This window comes from Agelaius tricolor, unplaced genomic scaffold (assembly GCF_023055355.1).
Source record: "Agelaius tricolor isolate 1412-34295 unplaced genomic scaffold, bAgeTri1.0.p SCAF_6, whole genome shotgun sequence".
Taxonomy (NCBI): domain Eukaryota; kingdom Metazoa; phylum Chordata; class Aves; order Passeriformes; family Icteridae; genus Agelaius; species Agelaius tricolor.
Genome location: NW_027269266.1, coordinates 23,897,566 through 23,918,782, shown reverse-complemented (window position 1 = coordinate 23,918,782; position 21,217 = coordinate 23,897,566). Strand labels below are relative to the sequence as shown.

The window sequence follows — 21,217 nt, the reverse complement described above, 5'->3', positions numbered from 1 at the left end:
GTGGCACCTCAGGGGCTTGGCATATGCCCACAGTGCCAAAGAACTAGCTAAAATACCTGGCAGATTTACTTACACTAGCTTTTACAGCTCTGGTCCTTTGTGCCTCTGCTGTTGTGCCTCTCTTTTGTGACTGCATGAAGCTGTTCTATTAACATGGTTTCTGTTGTCTTCTATGCAGGGAAAAATGAGGAAAATATCACTCTGTGCCATGAGTATATTTTATTCTTTAATTATATTCAAATTAATTGTTCCTTTGATTTCCTGAGAATTTGCCAAAGATAATTACTAAGACCCGCAGTAAGAAACCATAAACCAAAGAAGAATCAGACCTAGAATCCTTGACCTGGTTTTACTTCTTTTGCTTGCAGTGACTTTGGGATTATTTCCTTAGTGTTACCAGGAGTTTACCTCCCAGTCATTCTTTTTTTGCTTTTTTTTGCTGACTGTTATAGGGTATTATGGGACGTGATGGCTTGCCTGGTCCCCCTGGCCCCCCTGGCATCAGCATACAAGGAGACAAGGTAATTCAGGTTAATGTGATATCTGTTGAGTTTCTTCTCAAACTGTTTCTTAAAGAGATTCATTAGCTTCTTTCTGTCTTTGCCACCAAATCAGTGAACTCCCGGAAATATAAATTTTACACTTAATTTTTGTATTCATAAGACATGCAATATTTTCTTTATTTGCTGGATTTTCAGTATTGTTTGGATCCAATTGCTCTCCTATTGTTCTTGTTATTAAAAATATATTTTACCTGGAGACAAAAGGCTTATCTCTGCCACATCTTATTGATTTACTTAGATCCATAGTTTTCTCTGGGTTGCACTTGTAAAAGGCAGTAACAAAGACCTACTGTGGCAAAGTAAGTTAAACACATGTAGCAATATAAATGAAATTAGGCAGTCACCCACATACTCTTAATTGGGTTTTTAGTCACCCAGTTCCAGCCAAGAGTAGTCTCCTTAAAAGGAGAAACCTTAACATATTCTGAGCATTCAATAGTTAAATTGCCTTATCATATATGTATGGAAAAATTTATTAAAACTGGAGGCTCCAGTGGAGAACAACCCAAGTTTCTCCAGTTTTCCTTAAATCAATGTGCTTAAAATTGAGTATATGATTAAATATTTCCCTGGATCAAGAGTATTGTGCTCAGGTCTCCAACTCTAAGTGGTCAACCACCAGTGATTCAGTAAAAGGGTCAATGTTCTAGTTTGGTTCGAAAAGGTGCCTCTTCATACTGTGATTTTGGCTGTAGATACCAAAAACAATTCACTGGCAAAAGGTCTTCATTGGAAAATAGTGACATTCTGAAGCAAACAAACAAATTTATGAAAATGTATATTGTTTGCAAAATGATTCAGAGGATAATCTTTCTTTGGTCCATTGTGGAATTATTTCATATAAGCTTTACCAGAAAAGCACAGATTCCTTCAGAATTTATTTTGTTCATGATTTGCCAGTTCACTGACACACCATCAAACCAAGGCATGTTTCTAATACAAGGCTGTGAAATTTAGGGATGTTGAATAGTAATGTGTCCTGTTTATGAAATGTCTTTGGGTTTGAAAACAAAACTGTAATGATACGATGGATCAAACTCAGCTCCTGTTGTTTTTGTAGTATTCCATGGCTTGTGTAGGTACGATCAGTCTTGCCATTTCTATTTTCTTAACAATTGGTTTTAAAAATTATAATTATTTTTATATAATTCTTAGGAACATCTTATTTCTGAGCGACTTTTGCAACTGTCTTGCTCTGCTAGTGCCAGTGTCCTCCACACACTAATGCTTGTGGACTTTTGTCTGTCTATTTTATCCTTCTATTTCTTCACATATCAAACTTCATTCTTTTTGGCCACTCTTCATCAGAATAAAGTTACTCTGATCTTGCACTTTAGCTACCAATATCACTCCGAGTATTCTTTTTATATAAAGAGAGAGATCTTGGTCTGCACACGGTAAGAATGGAATGCCAAAAATGAGTTGGTTTTCAAGTTACTTTATGTTGACAGCTATATTCACAGTTTTTTTTTTTTTAATGCTTGGTTCCCTTTCAAAACCACAGTCTAGACATTCTTATATCTGCACTCAGTTCATTTTGGTAATACTGGTGGTCAGGTTTGAATTTATTATGTACATGAATTAAACTGTCAAAGCCATAAATATTTTTAAATAGTTTCTTGGGTTTTAGTAAGTTATAGAATCTGTGATAAACCCTTCTAATGTTGATTGATCCTTGTTGCACAAGTAGAGGAAGGAGGATTTGATTCTGTGGTTGATGTTTTAAAGGATGAAACTCACATGGCTGCTTGTGAGAAATATCAGCTGTCTGGGTATGAGTTTACTTAGAACAGTAGGTCCCATTCAGTTTTCATTGCCTGAACACCATCATAACAATGTCAAATGGGCAGTAACAAATGGCAGCAAGAAATCTACCATTTTGTTGGGTCTGACATTTATTACTAGTGAAGGACCATAGGAATACACAGCATATCCTCATTTTGGTTCATATATATGTGCTCTGCAGAGGAGTTAACCAGGAAGCTGTGGGATGGTGAGTGGAGAGACTGTCCCAGTGCTGAACAGCAACCCTTGAAACAAACTGGCACACTGTTTCACTGTGTTTAAAAGCCATTTGCATTAATACCTAAATTATCAACCCTGCTAAAAAGTGACTTAAAGGAAATTAGATTAAATAGCCACTGTGAGTTCCTATAACAGTGCAAAATAAATTGCCTTGAGCCTCCCATCACGTTAGGAGTATTTCCTATTTACAGGAAATCCCCCTAGTGGATCAGCTATGGAATTTGATACACCCACTGTTTTTCAGTCTCTAGCATCTACCTAATACTGTCTGAACTGTTGCTTCTGTAAGAAACTGGGGAGAGAGGAAGTTCTGCTTCCAGAGGCAAGAGGCTACTGGTTAGCAGGTCAGGGATAGGTAGCCCTGGTGGCAAGCAGAGCATTTCATTCCCCAAGCTGGGGCCAGTGGACAAAGAGATACTCACAGGGCAGGGCTGTGAAAGCAGTGCTCCAGTGCAAGCAGAAGCTGTCATCTCAGCAGGATCTCTGTCAGATCTGGAATTTGAACAGGGAAAACCATCCATGGACATGACTTGTCATGCACTGTGTCTTCAAGGAGCTGCATCTCATTACCTAACTCCTGGTGAATTCCCAGCTCATGGGAGCTGGGAGCCCTCGGTACAAGGAAGAGAAGGTTGGCTAAGTGTGCAGTGTGCAGCTATTTCTTTGCCTGCAGAAATCCATAAACCCCTATCCAGCACAGCAGGAATAGTCAGTGATCAGTCCTGCTGCACTGGTGCACCTTAGGAGAAGGCTGGATAAACTTGGAAATACTTTTGTATTTCTCTGTCCGTTATAAGCAATAATAGACTGACCTTTAGACCCTTTTGTGAGCACCAATACAAGCATTAAAAAGATGATAGCAGAAAGATCATAGTTAGGTTTGATACATGTGGTAACTGCTCCTGATCTCACTGACATTCTCTGGAACTGGTTTTGGTATCTTCATCAGGCACTGCTTTATGCGAATTACGTATGTAATGTGAATTTTTGTGAAGCATTTATGTACCAGGAAATATAATCACTTCTAGCTGTGTTTAAAATGCATACAGCAGTTGATCTATAAAAAATATTTGTTACCCTATTAAATAAAGCAAGAAAGTTTCTGGAAGCCAGAAGCTATGAAGAATTTTCTGTGTATATATAACAGCTGTGTTTTATAGCATTGTGGGCCCACACATGGATGTGCTTTTTAAGTCTAAGTACATGCAGCAGGGTATGGGTAGCAATCCTTATAAACAGTTTTGAGCTTTGTAACTGGACAGATACTGTCTTTTGAATTTTCAGCAGAAAGGTGTTCTGCTTTCCACACTGTGCATAGTAGAGATGTCTTCTCATTTTCTTAAGATCAGAAAAAAGAGTCTGCCCTGGAAAGCTCATGAGTGTGTATTTCTAGAGAAACTTTGGTTTGGACCACATTTTACTGCTTCTAGACAGGATGAGCCTCTGAAAAGTTAGTTTTGTCTTTCATCTTTTTCAGTGGAATGGCAAATTTTCATTTAATTAATCAGGAATAAATTCTTCATTATATACTTATATAATATAAGTATAATACTTATATAATACTTATATTTATAATATAAATATAATAGTTATAATAATATAATACTTATATACTTTATAAGATTCTTATTGTGTGTTCTGAATTATAGCTAATTGCTTATTTCTCCAACTAGATCACTTTTGTCTTGAAAATTGTATGCTTCATCACATGGTACATATGTGTAAAAGTGAATAGAAACAGCAGAGATTTTACATTAATTTTCAGTTAAACAAAAGTTTCATATTTTGTTCAGGGAGAAAAAGGAAGCAAAGGTTTTCCTGGACCAAAGGGATCAGTAGGAACTGGCCTTCCTGGACAAAAGGTAAATGCTATGTTTGCAGTAAGGAAAGAGAAGGGGGTTTTCTTCCCTTATTGGTTATCTGGTGTGACAGGTCTTTGAAGAGAAACAGAAAACAAAGACATTACCTTATAGAGCTAGCATGGTACATACCTACTACTCATTGCCAGCTGTGAAAATCCTAATAGTCATTAAGAATCAGATTATAAGGTAGGATCTAGAATGAGGTCATACCCATTAGCAGGAGAATAATTCTAAGTTATTAAAATTATGCATTCATTTATTTTTCATATTTTTCAGGTATTAAAAAATGTCCTTTTATTTGCCTGACAAAAAAAGGAAGGAATTGCTTTATGATTAACATCATTTAAGGGCTTTGCTTTACTTTACTTGGTTTTTTCTACAATGATTGAAGCCCAAGCTTGAATCTTTCCTTGCTGAATAACTTCCTGGTTGTTATAAAAATTGTGAGAATTTCCTACACTTTAATTCACATCTACAGCTTGGGAGTTTTCATGTGAATATCAAGCTCTTTCACACAGATTCAAATTCCTGCCTCCTAGTTCTATTTTCACTCACATTCCAAATGCCACAATATAATAATAGTAACTGGAATATTTTCACTAATAGTCATATTCATCTTGCATATTGACTAATCTTTGTGACCCAATGTAAATCTCTCCAAATACTCACTTTTTTGTTTGCTAATAATATAGGAGACTTGACACAGATGATAAGGAATGGTTTAGTTCAGCAGGAGTTTTGTATATGTACCAAAAAGATCAGGTTTTAGTATATTTAAGTGTAAGAAAGTAGCAACACCATCACAGCCAGCAAATCATATTTGCTTTCCTGTTGTTATTAATGCTGACATTAACTTTGATGATGTTAGATTCAACTCATGGACAGGTAATGGAAAGCAAAATCCTTTGCTGAACATTATGATTTTGTGAAATAGAATAAGAACTCTCTTCCAACACCTTACTTAGTTGAAACTGGGTTTCTTAATGCTGTGGAGAAGCTATTTACAATTTTCAGATGTACACCACTTTGAATAAGATCAGAATCAGACTGATAATGTCAAAAAGATACTTTAAAACTGGTAACAATCATCAGTAAAGGCTATAACACAGGAGTTACCTGTGTGATTCCATTGGCTGGGCAATGATGAGGAATAACATCAAAATGGACAGTAATCTAGATACATTCATAACCTTTAAAATTTCAAGTGAAATGTAAGCTGGCTAGTAATTTCCAGAGAAAAGAAAAAAAATCTGTCCTGCACAATTTTCTTCTTGAAAAAAGGGTCTAATTTAGAAGCTGAATCTTATGTACAGTATTTCATACCTGCATTATGTGAAAATTGTCTCATAATGCAGAACCCACTCACTTTTTTTTTGGAAGTCAAAAAGGTCCAGTCAGTTGAGGGGAAAATTGCAAATTTACTTCTGAATGTGAATCATTGTATTTTCCAATGGATTTAACAGCCCAAGCATGCCTCTTCATTTGTCCTGTGAAAGCTCACAGGTTTTTGTTTTGCTTTTATGCAGAGCTGGTGTGTTTCAGCACAGTGGCTGATCTGAGGCCGTTATCTCTCCTTAAGTACAAATTAGCATAAGTCCAGTATAAACATTGGTTTAGAGCAGCAAACATTATATATTCTTGCAATTTGCATACAGATGTCTTTACTCCCCCTCCAGAACTAAGGTAACTTTTCACAGAAATTTCTTAAAGATGCTTTTACTGCGCATTTTGCTTTCTCTGAGAGCCTGCTTTCAGATATTGTCCTTATAATACATACAGCAGAAATTATTAATTAAAAAAACAACCAAAAAAGCCAGAAAATTTATCTTTAAAGCTCATTGAAACTTCCTTCCAGCTCTGACAATCAACAAAACTGGAGCTATAACTGTATTTAATACAGTTGTTTTCAATTAGGGAGACTATGGAGATAAAGGTGATACAGGGAGCAAAGGTGCCAAAGGAGAGATTGGAGACCCAGGACCTCCAGGGCCGAAGGTAAAATAGATTTTCATGTTACTTAAATTTACAGAGTAGAAACTAGGTAAATTTGGCTTTTGTTAAGTATCTCACTCTACACATTTCTAGGGATCTGGGGGAAGAAAAGGTGAACCTGGTCTTTCGGTAAGTAGGTAAATGAATTATTTGAAGCAATAGCAGTTTATCTGGGAAAACTATTTAAAGGTTATGTGATCTTACACAAGGCTGTTTATGAGATATTGCACTGCCTGCATTATTGTAAGTAAATAAATATTTCAGCATTCTTAACACTAGAACACAAACCAAATGAATACTCTTTTTCAGAGAGAAGATGTTATCAGACTTATCCATGAAATATGTGGTAAGCATTCCAGTATGGAAAAAAATGTAGTTCTCATAAAACACAGTGAATATATATTGACCGAATGGATTTTTCCTCAGCATTTTTGTGTGTCAGGATACCATTGATATGAAAACAATGCTCACAAGGTTACCAGAACTATACCTGAAGTAATTTGGTCCAGATCTGTTTCTGTGCTCAGTACCAGTAACTAGAAATTAATTAATTAATTGAGTTTTAACTGACTAAATCTGATATGTGAGTCCAATTCATTTTTTGAAGGTTGTCTCTCATAAAATGTCTGAAATGGTTATTCTTCTAGGTTGTGGTATCAAATGTAAAACAACGCCACTGGAACTAGTATTCGTCATTGACAGCTCAGAAAGTGTTGGACCAGAAAACTTCAATATTATCAAAACCTTTATGAAAACATTCATTGACAAGGTTTCGGCCAACCACGCTACAACCCGCATTGGCATTATCAACTTTAGCCACAGAGTGGACCTGGTGTCTTCTCTGAAGCAATACACCAGCAAGGAGCACCTGAAATCAGCTGTTGACGAGATGCCCTACCTAGGAGAAGGCACATACACAGCTTCTGCCATCCAGGAAGCCATCCATTTATTCCAGGCAGCGCGCCCGGCCGTGAGGAAGGTGGCTGTTGTAATAACGGATGGACAGGCGGACAATCGGGATAAAGTACGGCTGGACACCATAGTGAGAGAGGCCCATGCTACAGATATTGAGATTTTTGTCATTGGGATTGTACAAAGGACTGATCCTCATTTTGATGACTTCCTGAAAGAAATGCAGCTCATTGCAACAGACCCTGATGAAGAACATGTTTATCAGATAGACGACTTCGTAACGCTTTCAGGTAAAAGAAACTATTTCAGTAAGAGGAAGCTGGAAAGAATGTTTGGCCTCTCCCATGGCCAGGCAAGGCAGCCTGCTGAGTGGCAGCTTTTATTTCTCTTTTGGATAAAGCTTGCTCTTGTTTCGCATCATCTTTGGCCAAATGAAACCTTTGCCTAATTTTTTACCTCTTCCAGAGCCAATAAACCACAATTAACATCAGTTTTCTAAGCCCAGGTCTTCTTTGGGGTACTCCTCTTCTGTGAGAGATTGCATCAGCCTTGCTTCACAGTCCTTTTGTGCTTGGCCATAGCTTCATCCTAGAGAGATGCAGGTTTCCATCCACTTTGACATAGCATCTCAAACTCTCTCTTTCTTTTGGGTTTTGTGAGTCTTAGAATCCCTCCACTTTTTCTTGCAAGGACTCTTTCTCTCTTTTTTTTTCTGAAAGCCATAAGGAAACCTGTGCTTTCACCCTAGTTTCAGGGAAAAAATGGTAAAACCACAAACGAAGGGAATGGGATATGATAGACATGGTATATTTCAATGTATGTGGCTTGAAAAATATCTGTGGCTATGGGTGAAATCAGGAGATTTCCAGAGGAAATCTATAGTGACCCATAAAAAAAAAAAGGGTCACTGATCTAGACTAACTGTAGACCAGCCTATACTTTTCCTGAGCATCAACTTATTTTGCTATGTGAGATTGTAAATGAAGTTAAGTCTGGATTGAAGGCATTAACAAAAATCCAAGCTAAGGTCTGGTTCCCGCTGGGATTAAATTTAAGGCTTTGACTCAGACTCCAGCATTCAACATAAAAATATTCCCAGTCCCTGGTGTTTTTTGGTTTTACAAATAAGTAGAAAACTGTCACCCAGTTTTTCTTTTTCTTTCTTATGTGTAAACACTTCCTTTCATTCACCCTCATTTTTTAACTGTTATTCTCTTTTCTGCTATGACTTCTACTTCCTAGAGGGACTTGGTATTTTTATCTGTTTTTTCTTAAAAGAACAACATGTCACTAAAATAAAATAATTCAGAGACTCTGTTACTTTATTACTTATCATTTGTGTTTTGACATAACTACAGAAGATGGTCTTTCACAAGTCACTGTAATTTAACCTTAAGGACTAATACTGCACTAAAAGTTGTTCTGAATCATTGTGACTTCTTTTCATTACCCTTTAAAAATGTCATTATTTCATTAATCTTTTCAGTTCTTGAAAATAAACTGATCACAAAAATCTGTGAGAACGAGTCTGCAATATACACCAGAAATTACAGTATTTTATCTCCTTCTCCAAGTCCGGAACCTGAAATTGCCAGGAAAGATGCTAATAGCCTGTTACCTAAAATGACCACTTCAGAGATTGCTATACTTTCTACAAAAGGATCTAGTAACCCAGTGAGTAAACTAGTAACAGTTGTCAAATGTTTTAAAAATATGTGTCTTTATTTGAATTTGAATATTTTGCCATCTTTATTTAACCATTTATTCACATTTTAATATGCAAATAACGTGCCATTTGACTAGACCAAAGTGTTTGAAAAGAACTTTTCAAGTTAGAGTGAATTTATTTGTTGAGAACAAATGTTTACAAAAGAAATAGGGCAATGCTGCCTCTTGGTTGCAATAAATGCTGAGAGTCCACATGTTTTTTTGTAGGTCTTATTCATCTTAGAAGTGAGTTAAAACTCTTACATTTCTATTGTGGCAAGTGCACAGTAGATAAGACATTTATTTATATGCAAGCTGATTAGATTAGTTAGTAAAATCCTTCTTGTCATGGTCACACACTTCCCAGGTTGTTCCCAGCCATATTTCCAAGTTATTAAGCCTTTGGTGTTCTTTCACTTTCCACATTGGGCTGTACTTCTAGGAGTCCTTATTTGTTACTCTTTGTTCTCCAGCTTTAAATTTCTCCTGACCTGCATTGAGGTTCTTCCCTCCAAAACAGTGCTGCTACACAGACAGGACAGGGAGAGCTTTGATGCAAAAGATGATATTTTCTGCAGGTGTGGATCACCTTCGCTCCCTTATTAGGTGTCCAGTGTTTTTCAGCCACTGTTGGAGCATCAATTAGGACATTTGTCAACTATTTAGGGCATTTTTATTGCTTTGCCTAAAATAGTCGATAAAAACTTGGAGCTTTACAAAATGAGCTTTGCTTGCCCTTATAACCAGATGGATAAACTGTTTAAAATATATGATCTACAAACCTCTGTAGCTGCATGGAATGGATATAACAGACCATGATACTGGTATTCAAATATTAATTGAATACAGATTACAGATAATTAAATATTACTGTCATACTGTGGAGGAGCCAATGGATTATCCATTATTAATCCTTGTGATATTGTTTATATAATATCATTCATAATTAAATAGTTCACTTTCAAAATCTAGATTCATTTCCAAGAATAAGAGCTCCTTTGGTAAGTGTGATTAATTTAGATTTTGGGTTTAAAATACATCTAGACAGACACTGTGAGATAATACATCTGTGAGACACTGAGGGTCAGTTTTGACATTCTGTATTATTAAGAAAAATACATGTAAACCTAGATAGATGCTGATTTTATAAAACGTGATAAGAATCAGAAAGGATTCTTAGGTAGGTTCATAGATATATTAGATAGAATTAGATGCTCACACACTTGGTTCTGGCTGGCTGTTGTTATGGATAAATCTTCAAACTGTTGAATTACTATAATAAACAGAATCTTTTTGTAGACCTAGAGAAGAAATGCAAAATTCAAAGGACTGGATGAATTGTCTGCATCTTTACATTCCACCTAGACTGAGTTCCAATCACTCTGAAGAGTTTTCTTAAATTGACTTTGCCAGTGGTGGCCTGTAAATGGGAAGATATTGAATAGTATCAAATTCCTTTCTGCTCTCAGTAGGTAATCAATGTCTGATTAAGGCAGCTGTTTGTACTATACTGTACTAGGGACCTTGCAAATCTTCTTGAATATACCAAAATATTAGCCAAATCTTTAGATAATAGTTGCAATTTGAAGAGCGGGGTTGACTGCTTAACACTTCTGTCAAGGTAAATTCTAAAATTCTAATTATTAGCAACTGGCTGTTAATCAGAAATAGGAGACATTGAAGATGTCAGATCATGCCCAATGAGTGTACTAGATGTTAAGCAGCAGTGACTTACCCAAAAATTCCTCCCATTTTTTGTTTTATTTGTATTGAAGACTAAGTAGTGACTGGAATTTACCTTAAATTGAATGAATTCAGCTTAGTGGCTAAATCAGAGGCATTACTTTCCCTTTTCATTATGTTCTCATGGTCAGAAAATTATGGCTCCATACTAAAAAATCACAGTAACCAATCTGCTTTTAATAGTGTTTTTTCACATGTTGCTTAGCAAAAGTTTCCTGCATAATTCTATCACTTTTTTTTTTTTTTTTTGGTCATAGTATAATGCCCAGACAGAATTTTAAGATTTTGACTCCTTTTGCAGCATGGTCCATCGCGATCCACATACACTGAACCTCTGCCATCTGCTCAGGACCACAACGTGACCGCCTCTCCTCACAGACAATCAATACTTCCCCCAGTTTATAACATATCTGAAACCAGACCCCTGAGCCCAGCTGTCAATCCTTTTGTTGGTAGAACTGCTACTGAAGATCACCAGCCAGCTGCAAGACAAGCAGAGGTAGCAAGAACCCAAAAAAGTGAGTAATAAATTCTGTCTGCAGGTTCTGGGTAGCAAGTCTGTACCAAAAAAAAAAAAAAAAAGAGCAAACCCCACTTCCTCTTCCAATATAATTTAGATTTTATTACTTTTTGTTTTTCTGGGTGCTCTATCTACAGACATCACACACAGTCAGAGACAGATTTTTGGACTGAGATGATACCCTTTTGTACCAACTGCATGCTTAGGTATTTAAATAGCAGCTTGATTCTTGCATCAGGATTTAGGCAGTCTTGCTTCCAACTAATCCTTTATTTTTTTAGGCCTGTTCAGGTAAGTCATTAATGGAAGTGGAATTTGGCCAGCCACTACAAGAAAGAAAACAAAAGGGGGGCTTTTCTTACTGAAGGAGGCACTTATAAGATAACATAACTTATTCCCAAAATCCAAGCTAACTTTTACTGATGCACTTTCAGATCCAAGGTGCTTGGAACCTATGAAACCAGGAGATTGTTGGAACTATGTGGTGAAATGGTATTATGACAAGGCTGGCAATTCTTGTGGCCAGTTCTGGTATGGAGGTTGTAATGGTACCAACAATAGATTTGAAACAGAAAAAGAATGTCGAGAAACCTGTGTTGATTGATGAATAAGTAAGTTGTCTCCTTCTGGTCCTCCCTCAATCACCTCTTTTCTTGCTTATGTTTTATTTTACATTAATCAAAACTCAGTTTTCCTTTTCAACTCATAGCCTGTACAGTCAATATCACAAGGTCCTTCTGCAATTTCTTGCAGTCATTTCTTTTCTTTACTACTTTACTACTGATACTTAACTACTTTAGAGGGACACAATATTGTCACCAATTCCAACTTTGTCACCACCCTATTTACTCACTTCTCTAGATCACTTATCTTGAGTAGGACAGACTGTGGCATTCATCTTTCAGTGACAATCTCTCCACTGACTCTTTATCCCAGTTTTAGTTTTATTCTTTTTACAACTTACAAGGCTGTTCCTCTCAAATCTATGACTTTCCTTTGGGGAGGGACCTTGCATTTTGGAAATCCAGTCAGACTGTACTGGCTATCTTTGATACATCTGTTTAGTGAACAAGGCACGGCCTTCAGAGAGGTTTCTCATCAGTAGTGCATAACTGCCTTTACAAAAACCATATAACTTATCCCAAATAACTTGCATTAAATACTCTATTTCAACTTTCAGTATAGGAAAATTTTATTGAGCTGCAGAGTGTGTTTTTCAAAACTTTTCAGGAAAATTAAACAATTTCTTATTCATTCTAGAAATTACTTCTCTTGGGAACTCTTGAAGCTGGAAGTTCGTGTGTACTGAGGAAGAACTGACTGAGAAGAATCCAAAATAATGTGTTAGCTTGAAATTATTACTGCTGTGCTTTATTGCTTTCCCCACTACTGTCTGCACATTAACCAGGTTCCTGCATAATGTATGTTAACTGCAACACCATAGCAATAACTTGAAGTCACACATACACACACACAGGGACATACCTTTTCCCTCTGAATTTACAGTAACTTGGTACTACTGCACATGGGAATAATGAGATTCTGTTTTTAGGATTAAAATATCAAAAGTGTTTACACTTGGTTTTTAATGGCCAAGGTCTCTCAGTCTCATGGAAGAATAAAATATGCTCTAGATTTAAACAATGATAAGTAGTTCCTGAAATTAGCACTATTAACACAGCATTTAGAGACATGAATAAAGATTTCCATTGATTAGAGTTCTTCTTTGGAATATGGGTAATTAGAGAGGGTTTTTTTCCATTATTAAAGCACACTTGGATTAACATCAATATAATAGTTTCAGTTGTAAAGGTTGGACTTTCATTTAGAATTGCATTAAAAACTGGGTTCTTCATGTCCTTTTAAGCTAGTCAGTACATTTCAATTTCTCAGGCCCTCTGGGTTAAAAAATAAAGAGTTATTTCAGTCTAATACTCTAATATATGCTACTAAACTAAAAAAGGGAAAAGCACTGAAAGATATGTATTAATGTTTACTGATATCCATTCTACTTTTAGCTCTAACCCTATATGAGCTCATTGTTAAAACTGAAAATGACAAATATTATTAAATTGGGAAGTAATACCTGATAAAGAGTCAAGCATCATTATTTCTTTGTAAACAAAATAATAGAATCTACACAGGCTGTATGGACACCTCTTGATATGTTCAAACACTGACTTGCACAATTGTAAATAAATGACAGGATGTACTTTGCAAAATGAACTTGTTTTGCAGCAAATAGGATACAAACCTAATTCTGTGGAAAACTGTGCTTGAAGTTGAGTTTAAAGTTTTTAATTTTTTTCCCAAAAATCTGGCCTTTTAAATAAGTTTCAGGTTAGAAATTGAAAAAAACTGAGAGCAGCCCCAGAAAACATCCTATTCTTATACTCAGAACTATAATGTGATAATATAATAACATGATGATCATTCAAAAAACCTCCAAGGGCACAATTAATTTCTGTGTGACATGGAACAGTAAAACTGAAAGATATTATCTTGTACTATGCATTCTATGAAGATCCCCTTATTCCTACCAGGAACATTTTACATTTAGCTGCACCTGGAAACAGACAGCAGCAAAGCCCACTGGAATTGCAAGAGAGATTAAGAATCTGCAAGATCTTTCAAAACTGTTTTAATCTGGCATGCTTGGGCAGTTGCTTCAGGGATGGAATTAGCTGTGTGTTCAGCTCCAGATCTCCAGACAAAGAGATACATCTGTCTAAGAAATACTCGGGATAATGAGTTTGGGAATAAATATGAAGATGTAGGTTATGGGTTTGCAATATCTTCTATAAAGTTTATTGAAAACCTTTCTGGTAAAGCTGACAAGCTTTAGTACAAATAGTGAAATCATTTGTTACTTAACAAGGGTATAAAATAAGCAGTTACTCTTTAACATGCATACAAGGACTTGTTTTAATGCAGTTAAACCAGGGTTATAAAAAAGACCACTGCTTTATTTTCCACTTTCATGTAGAGTTGACTAAACCTTTTGTAGCAAAGAGGGAAAAGTGAATCTATAAGGTTGTTTTGAAAGTTGTATGCTGTTCAAATCAGATTATCCTGAAATGAACATCCTTTTCTGTTCAGGTCTTTCTGTGTAGCTCCAGACTGCAAACTCTGAATGTATGCTCAGACATTTAGGAAACCATGGAAAAGCACATAAGTGCCTCCTGAAAGGACTCTTCCCTAAATCTGCATCAGCAGTGACTGGCAGCACTGGCTCCCCTGTGTCCTCACCCAGCTCTGCCTTCCCGAGGCTGTCATGGGGCAATGAACCAGGAGAGGGCCCTGCTTGCCAAACATCCACTGGTTTATTCCCGACCAGTGTCAAATCTACAAGATCATTGCTGAGAGAATTGCAGTTTTCACAGGCAAACAAACCCTTTATTTTTGTCACGGGCAATTTTAAAAGCTAGAATAGTTTAATCCTTAAATCCTTAAATCTTCTACTAGACCAGGCCAAATGCTATAAACCATGAAAGCTAAGAGTAGTGAATAACAGGCTTTTCTATAGAACTGATCATTATAAGATAAATTCTTTTTCTGACATCCTTGATTCTAAGAGTTCAGATAAAGACTCAGAAAATTAACAGGAAAATAGTGTTTCATTTGCTCAGCAAAGAACAGCAGCAGCTTTTCACTTTGAGAAGCTCTACCACTCTCTTGTTCACAATTATCAAACAGAATTAATCTTTTGCCTTAACCCAGTTCACTCACTGTCTGTCCCTAGGACTCACTCAAACATTAATAACACTGCCTCTGCATTGACCATCCTGCTGTCTGAAACTCCTCTGTTTCTTTTACATCTTCAAATTTCCTCTCTGTTACCCTAAATTGACTGAAGATATGTAACATTTCCTGCACTGCACTTTTGAACATCCTTGGAAAACTGATTGATATGTTTCCTCATTTGGAACTTGCCATCAAAGACATTCCCTGGAAGGAAAAATGGAAAGAAAAAGATAAATAAAGAAGGAGAAAAAGGTTACTTAAAAATTATGCTATTGATAGCATGGCTGAGACTAATATCCCCATTTGTAAGAAAATATTTTATGGACAGTATAGATTTGGTGCCACATTCCCACACTTCCTTGGTTGCTTCCTGAACTCTTTTGATACCATTTGTACATACAGAACACCCTTCCCAAAGCTTGCAAGGGCATCACAGCACAGAGTTACAAACATGTTCTCATAGGTAACCTGATGATTCTTTGTTATTAACAAAACAAATAACTCCTCCTTCTCCTCCACCCCTCAGTGAAAGGGCCAAAGCACTCATGGGCAGGTGTGTGGCCTGGGACTCCCCAGCTCTACCTGCAAGTAGAGCAGTTTTTTTGCTGACACATGAGAAAACATAAGTTCAGCACTGAGATCTTAGACATTACTGTTATTCCTCCTGCAGCTTCTTATCAATCATTCTTTAGAATAATTTTATCTCTCTAGGCTGACATTTTACCTTCCCAGTTGTAGAACTCTTCCAGGTGCTGCTGAAGCCAATCTGCAGCAGGTCAAGGTTTTGAAATTCCACAGGCAACTGTAAGCAGACATCTCAGCTGCCATACTTGGTAGATAGACAACAAAATATGAATTATAAATTATATTTAGTTACTAGATTTGTTTACTTAAGACTGCCTTAAATATAAGGGTCTTTACTTCCAGGAGAATTATTATATTTTTTCATGAGACAAAATCAGTTCTAAGCTTTAGGGATAAGTGAAACTCAAATTTTTAGCCAAATGCTACTGAAGTGTGACTTTTTTTCCTAACCAGGAATATGTAGAAATTCAGTCAAATGCTCTGTAATCCATAAAGATTTTCTATTTTGGCATTCTAATGTATGTAAGACCTATTTTAGAGCAATTTGTAAGACAAAAGAAGGAGAGCCCATTGTCCCACAGTCTCTGCTTTTAGCAGCTGTAACCTCCCTACATGTGGACAGGGAGGGAGAAGGGAGATTTTTTGCATTTTATTGGTTTGGCAAAAGGGATCACCAACATCTGGCATGGTTAGCCCTGGGGCACAAAGAAACCATTTCTTATTATAAAAGGAGTGGTCAATAAGTGCTTTGACAAGAATAAATCTGGCAAGCAAAAGCTCAACATGTGAGTAAAACCCCCAAAGAGTTTTGGATTAGCTTTAAAATAACTAAGCTAATCCCAAATGCTGCTGGAATTTTGACTGGTGCTCCTGTCTCAACAGTTTAAAGCTTTCAGAACACTTAAAAAATAAACTGCCAGAGCAGTAAAAAGCTGCTCAATAAATCAGAAAGGCCCCCAGGATGTGCCTTCAGAAACAGAGGCTGGGAAGAGGGGTTGTGTCACTATAAGACACGAAATAACACGACGCGCACACACCACTGTTCTCAAGGTAAAAAAGAGAAGTTTATTTTCTGACTCCAACATTTATAGATTTTTTAAAGTGACAGTGGATTGGAGGGTGAAAGTGCCACCTCTCCAATGACACTGGACAAACCAACAGTCCATCCAATATCTCTTCCTCTATAAAAGAATGTAAAACAATAAGTTATTTACAGAAGGTGTGTGAGAAAGTTCATACATTCGTGACAAGAATGCAAACATCAGAAGGCTTAGAAAAATCTTAAAAAATCAGGGCAACAGGGCTGCAGGGGAGAGAGATGCTCAGCACTGGAGAGCATGAAGGATTTCAGGGATTTTGTGGCCTGGTTGCTGCCTGCTGCCCCTGGGGTGCCTTGGGCTGGCTGAGCACACAGGCATGGGTGTGGGGATTGAGGCTGGGGACAGATTTTTCCATGGAAAGCAAATAGCTAGTAATTCTTCTGATTACATTCATGACATAATTGGCAATTTCAGCTACTTCTTACTTCATTTAGGGCAACTCCCTAGTGCATCATGTTTTCTCAAAGGATAGTTTCTATCAGTCTTAACTACATTGTAAATTAATAGGTAAGGTATATTTCTGCTGACCAGAGAGGCAGTATTTTCAAATTAATTAACAAATGATGAGATTCGCATATAAAATCTGGGTTTGAAGATTAATATTTTCATTTCAAGCTCCCTCAGAGGACTATGACTGGATGTTTTTAGTCTGCACACCATGTAACTGAACACATCATAAGTGACTTGAGTCAAAGGCTGCCAAAATACACAATATCTGTAATAACTGGAAAGTATACTGATGAGGGCAGTGCTGGAGGCAGCACCATGTTCTTCCTGAAGGGAACAATCATGTTTCCAAGTAGAAATCTTCCATTCTTTTTCCATATGAACCATACAATATAGTCAATCAAAAGTCACAGTACTTGCTGGACATTCTAAAGGATACAAGTGAATGTGTCTGAGTGAAAACCATCCTTTGAGCAGAGTTGTTGAGAATTTAGCTGTCATATGTCAGGCTTTTTTGAGATTTTTTTACACTCTCAGTGATGTGTCTGATTTGTTTACAGTTCATAAGCTGGTTGAAGCTTTTTCCTTTTTTAAGAGGAGAAAATCATCCAACATGGGTCCCACCAAATAAGTTATAGGTTATCATGGAGTAAGGGTGTTGTACTGGTCCTCAAGTCAAGCATAACAGAACTTGAGTCAGCAAGAAGATATCCCAGCATTTTAAATGATGAAGCTGCAGTACAGGGCCCCAAGGACCACAGTGTTATCCTGCAGTGCCACCAGGAGGAAAACAACAAAATGCCTCTGTAAGACAAACAGTGAGACTTCAACAGGTTTTTAGAAGGAATATCAAAGTAACAACTTCCAAAACTCAGCTCAGCAGCAGAAGCTGCTTAAATTGCCTCTTGATTCATCTCACAACTTACATTTTCTACAGGCCACTGTAGCTGCTTCACGGTCTCCTTTGTAAGTTGTAATTTGTACAACTTACAAATTTGTAAGTTGTCTTAAAACTGGCTTAACCTGAACATTGTGTAAACAGGATGTTCTACAAACCAGATTCTGAGCATTGCAGGGCCAAGGTATTTACACTAAGCAGGAACACAGCTGTAAAAGGGCTTGTATGCACTGTACCATAGTATGAAAGCCAAAGAGCAGCACACCCCATAATCACACTGTGAATGCCCTGGCAGAGACCCCCTCCATCCATATCTATTGCAATACTGCTGAGTCTGGCAAATGAAGAAAAAAAATTCTAACAATCAGTCAATAAAAAAAAAAGTGAAGGGCTCCAGAGTCCAAGGTGGTGCAGGAGGTTTGAAACAAGAGTAAAAATTTCAGACTCTGCTTTTGGGTTGTGTCTTGACACACCCAGCATGACCCCTCCTGGATACAGCCTGGGGCAGAGGCTGAACCCACCCCTCCAGTCAGCTCAAATTGGCCATGGCCCAGCACACCCATTCTCTGCAAAGCTTTCTGATGTTACAGCCCTGAGAACAGGGCTTCGTTCAGAACATCATTTCACTAAACTCCTCTCTTTTTTCTTTTTAATTGGTACATTTTGCACAGGGAAATATTTTTACTTTCATTTATCTTAAGACTTTTTTCTGTAGCATCTTGTTCTGTCATGGGAGCCTACTCCAGCACTACCACTTAATCACACAGCTACAATAGGAGAGGGCAGCATTATTATCAGATCTGAAAGTTATTTGTTATATAAAATTCATTCAAACAGTCTCATCAGGTCATTCTTACCCCCAGGTGAATGTTGATTTTCACACTTGTGACATGCTGGTAGCACTCCTTGGTCTCCAGCTTCTTCATGAGGTGCAAAGAAGGGGCAGACACTGATCTTCTCTGTGGTGACCAGGGACAGCACCCTAGGGAGTGGCCTGAAATTGTGTCAGGGGAGGTTTAAATTGCATATTAGGAAAAGGTTCTTTACCCAGAAGGTAGTTGGGCACTGGAACAGGCTCCTGAAGGAAGTGTCACAGCACCAGGCCTGACAGAGTTCAGGAAGTGTTTGGACAATGCCCTCAGGACTTGGCGTGACTCTTGGGGCTGGTCCTGTGCAGGACCAAGAGTTGGACTTTGATCCTTGTGAATCCCTGCCAACTCAGAATATTTTGTTAATCCATGATCACCACCTCCTCTCAGGCAGTTACTTGCCAGCTGGTGACCAGAGGGTAGCAAGCATTTATTTGGACATTTCCTCCTGTGGGTCTCAACTTACAGTTTTTGGATGCTGGCTGTGCTTTCTTTAACCAGTTTGCTTCCTGCTCTAATACTGAGCAGGTGCATTTTGAAACAGCAGTGAAATGCTAAATATCAGCATAATGCTGAATGAACATCAAGAGAAAGTGTTTCCTGCCTTGTTGCATTTGTTTCCTGGTCTTTATGCATGTGCTTTTTAAGAATTGCAAATAATTCATAAGCACTGGGCTTAAGTTATGCACAGGTGCTACAAGCAGCACTGGCCCCACTTTATTACTTAAAAAACATTTTGGATCCTGTTCTCACGTTGCCTATAATCATCATTTTTAACAGCAGCTACCTCCTTCTAATCTCTCCTCAGAGATTAGAAGCTTTTGCAACAGAAAAAGGAACTGTGCCAGTACCACGGTTATCAATACCAAGGAAATGCAAGATCATTGTTCAGCAAGCAATAGGCATGGTGATTGTACAGGGACAGACAAAAGGACTTTTAAACCCATAAACCCCAGTGTGCACTAACCAGGACACAACACTGGAAGGAGGGCAAACTCACCCTGTAGTTAGTCAGGCAATCTAACAGAACAATTCCTTTCCCACGTAATGGAAATGGCACAGACACAAAAGATATTTTAACCACCCTTCTATAATATGGGACTATAAGGAAATGCTTAGTGTAGTGCTACTCAGAATGACAAGCAGAACTTTCACAATACCACTGTTGCTCTGGAAGGAAAGGGAGAACATGAAGGCTCAAAGGGTGAGGTGGGCACGATCCAGCACTGCTGATGGTCAGGCAGGGGCTCTGTGGGCTGCAGAAGGGAGCTGAATGCAAAGCAGCAGCAGGGACTAACAAGAAAAGACATGGAGGAGCTGAAGGTAAAACATGGAGGTGCAAAACATGTGCAAAGCTGACATTTCTAGGATTGTAGGAAAATTCAGGTAGGAAAAGACCACAGAAATCATCCAGTCTATTCAGGATTCCCTCTCAAAGGAAAGTCAACTACAAGGTCAGGTTGCCTTACTCAAGCTTCTACACTCCTGCACACAGGCAAATATCCTGGGGAAGTGAGTCTCATCCTCAAACCTGACCCTCTTGAACAGTCCAAAGCTCCTGAGGGCAGGCAGGGGGAGAGGTCTGGCAGGTACTAAATACAGAATGTGCTGACTGGCAGCAGTGAGCAAGAAGCTGTGCAGAACACCCACTGTGAAGGTGTTCCCTTGATGAAGTGCTCCTGCTGGAACATTTTGGAGTTCAGCCATCCAAGCACATTACAAAGAAGTAAAATCAAAAGGGGTTGTCCTCACTTCAGTCCTTTTAGAGTCTCTCCATTACTGACTGATAACTAGCATAGGACATACACATTCTTCATACCAGAGTTTTCTTACCTCATGCTCATCTTAGAAACAATACTCCTGCATACACAATTATATATTTAAAAGTCAAAGGACTAGCTGGTCCAGCTGAACATGTGTAATTAACCTTTGTTTAACTGCAAAAGCCATAGGAAACCTCCTAATGTTTTTGGTTGATTTATATGTTGCAACAGCTTTCTCAGTCTCTCCTAGGCCCAGACATCTAGCCCACAAATATGTGTGGCTAATGGGACACAGCAAATTTTTTCCAACCATTCTTTTATGTTTTGGTTTTTTTCATACTGTTAAACATTTGTAATAGTTTCCTTATTTTGCCCTAAAGTGAAGAAAAAAATTCCTAGATGCTACATATAAGAGAAACTCATGCTCCCTCCACTTCTATGAGACTCCCAAGGACTGAGAGTTCAGGGTGGCAGCTCACCACCAGTA

General features: G+C 37.8%; 1 protein-coding gene across 1 annotated transcript in view; it reads left to right on the top strand.

The window, feature by feature from the left end:
• The window catches only part of COL28A1 (collagen type XXVIII alpha 1 chain), a 55,547-nt gene extending 43,619 nt beyond the window's left edge, over positions 1-11,928 (top strand). The window contains exons 26-34 of the mRNA XM_071429060.1: positions 453-521; positions 4,382-4,450; positions 6,365-6,445; positions 6,536-6,571; positions 6,752-6,788; positions 7,090-7,644; positions 8,841-9,028; positions 11,106-11,322; positions 11,759-11,928. Of these exons, the coding sequence (XP_071285161.1) occupies positions 453-521; positions 4,382-4,450; positions 6,365-6,445; positions 6,536-6,571; positions 6,752-6,788; positions 7,090-7,644; positions 8,841-9,028; positions 11,106-11,322; positions 11,759-11,928 (1,422 nt within the window). The remainder of the gene's footprint in view (positions 1-452; positions 522-4,381; positions 4,451-6,364; positions 6,446-6,535; positions 6,572-6,751; positions 6,789-7,089; positions 7,645-8,840; positions 9,029-11,105; positions 11,323-11,758) is intronic.
• The last annotated feature ends 9,289 nt before the right edge of the window (positions 11,929-21,217 follow it).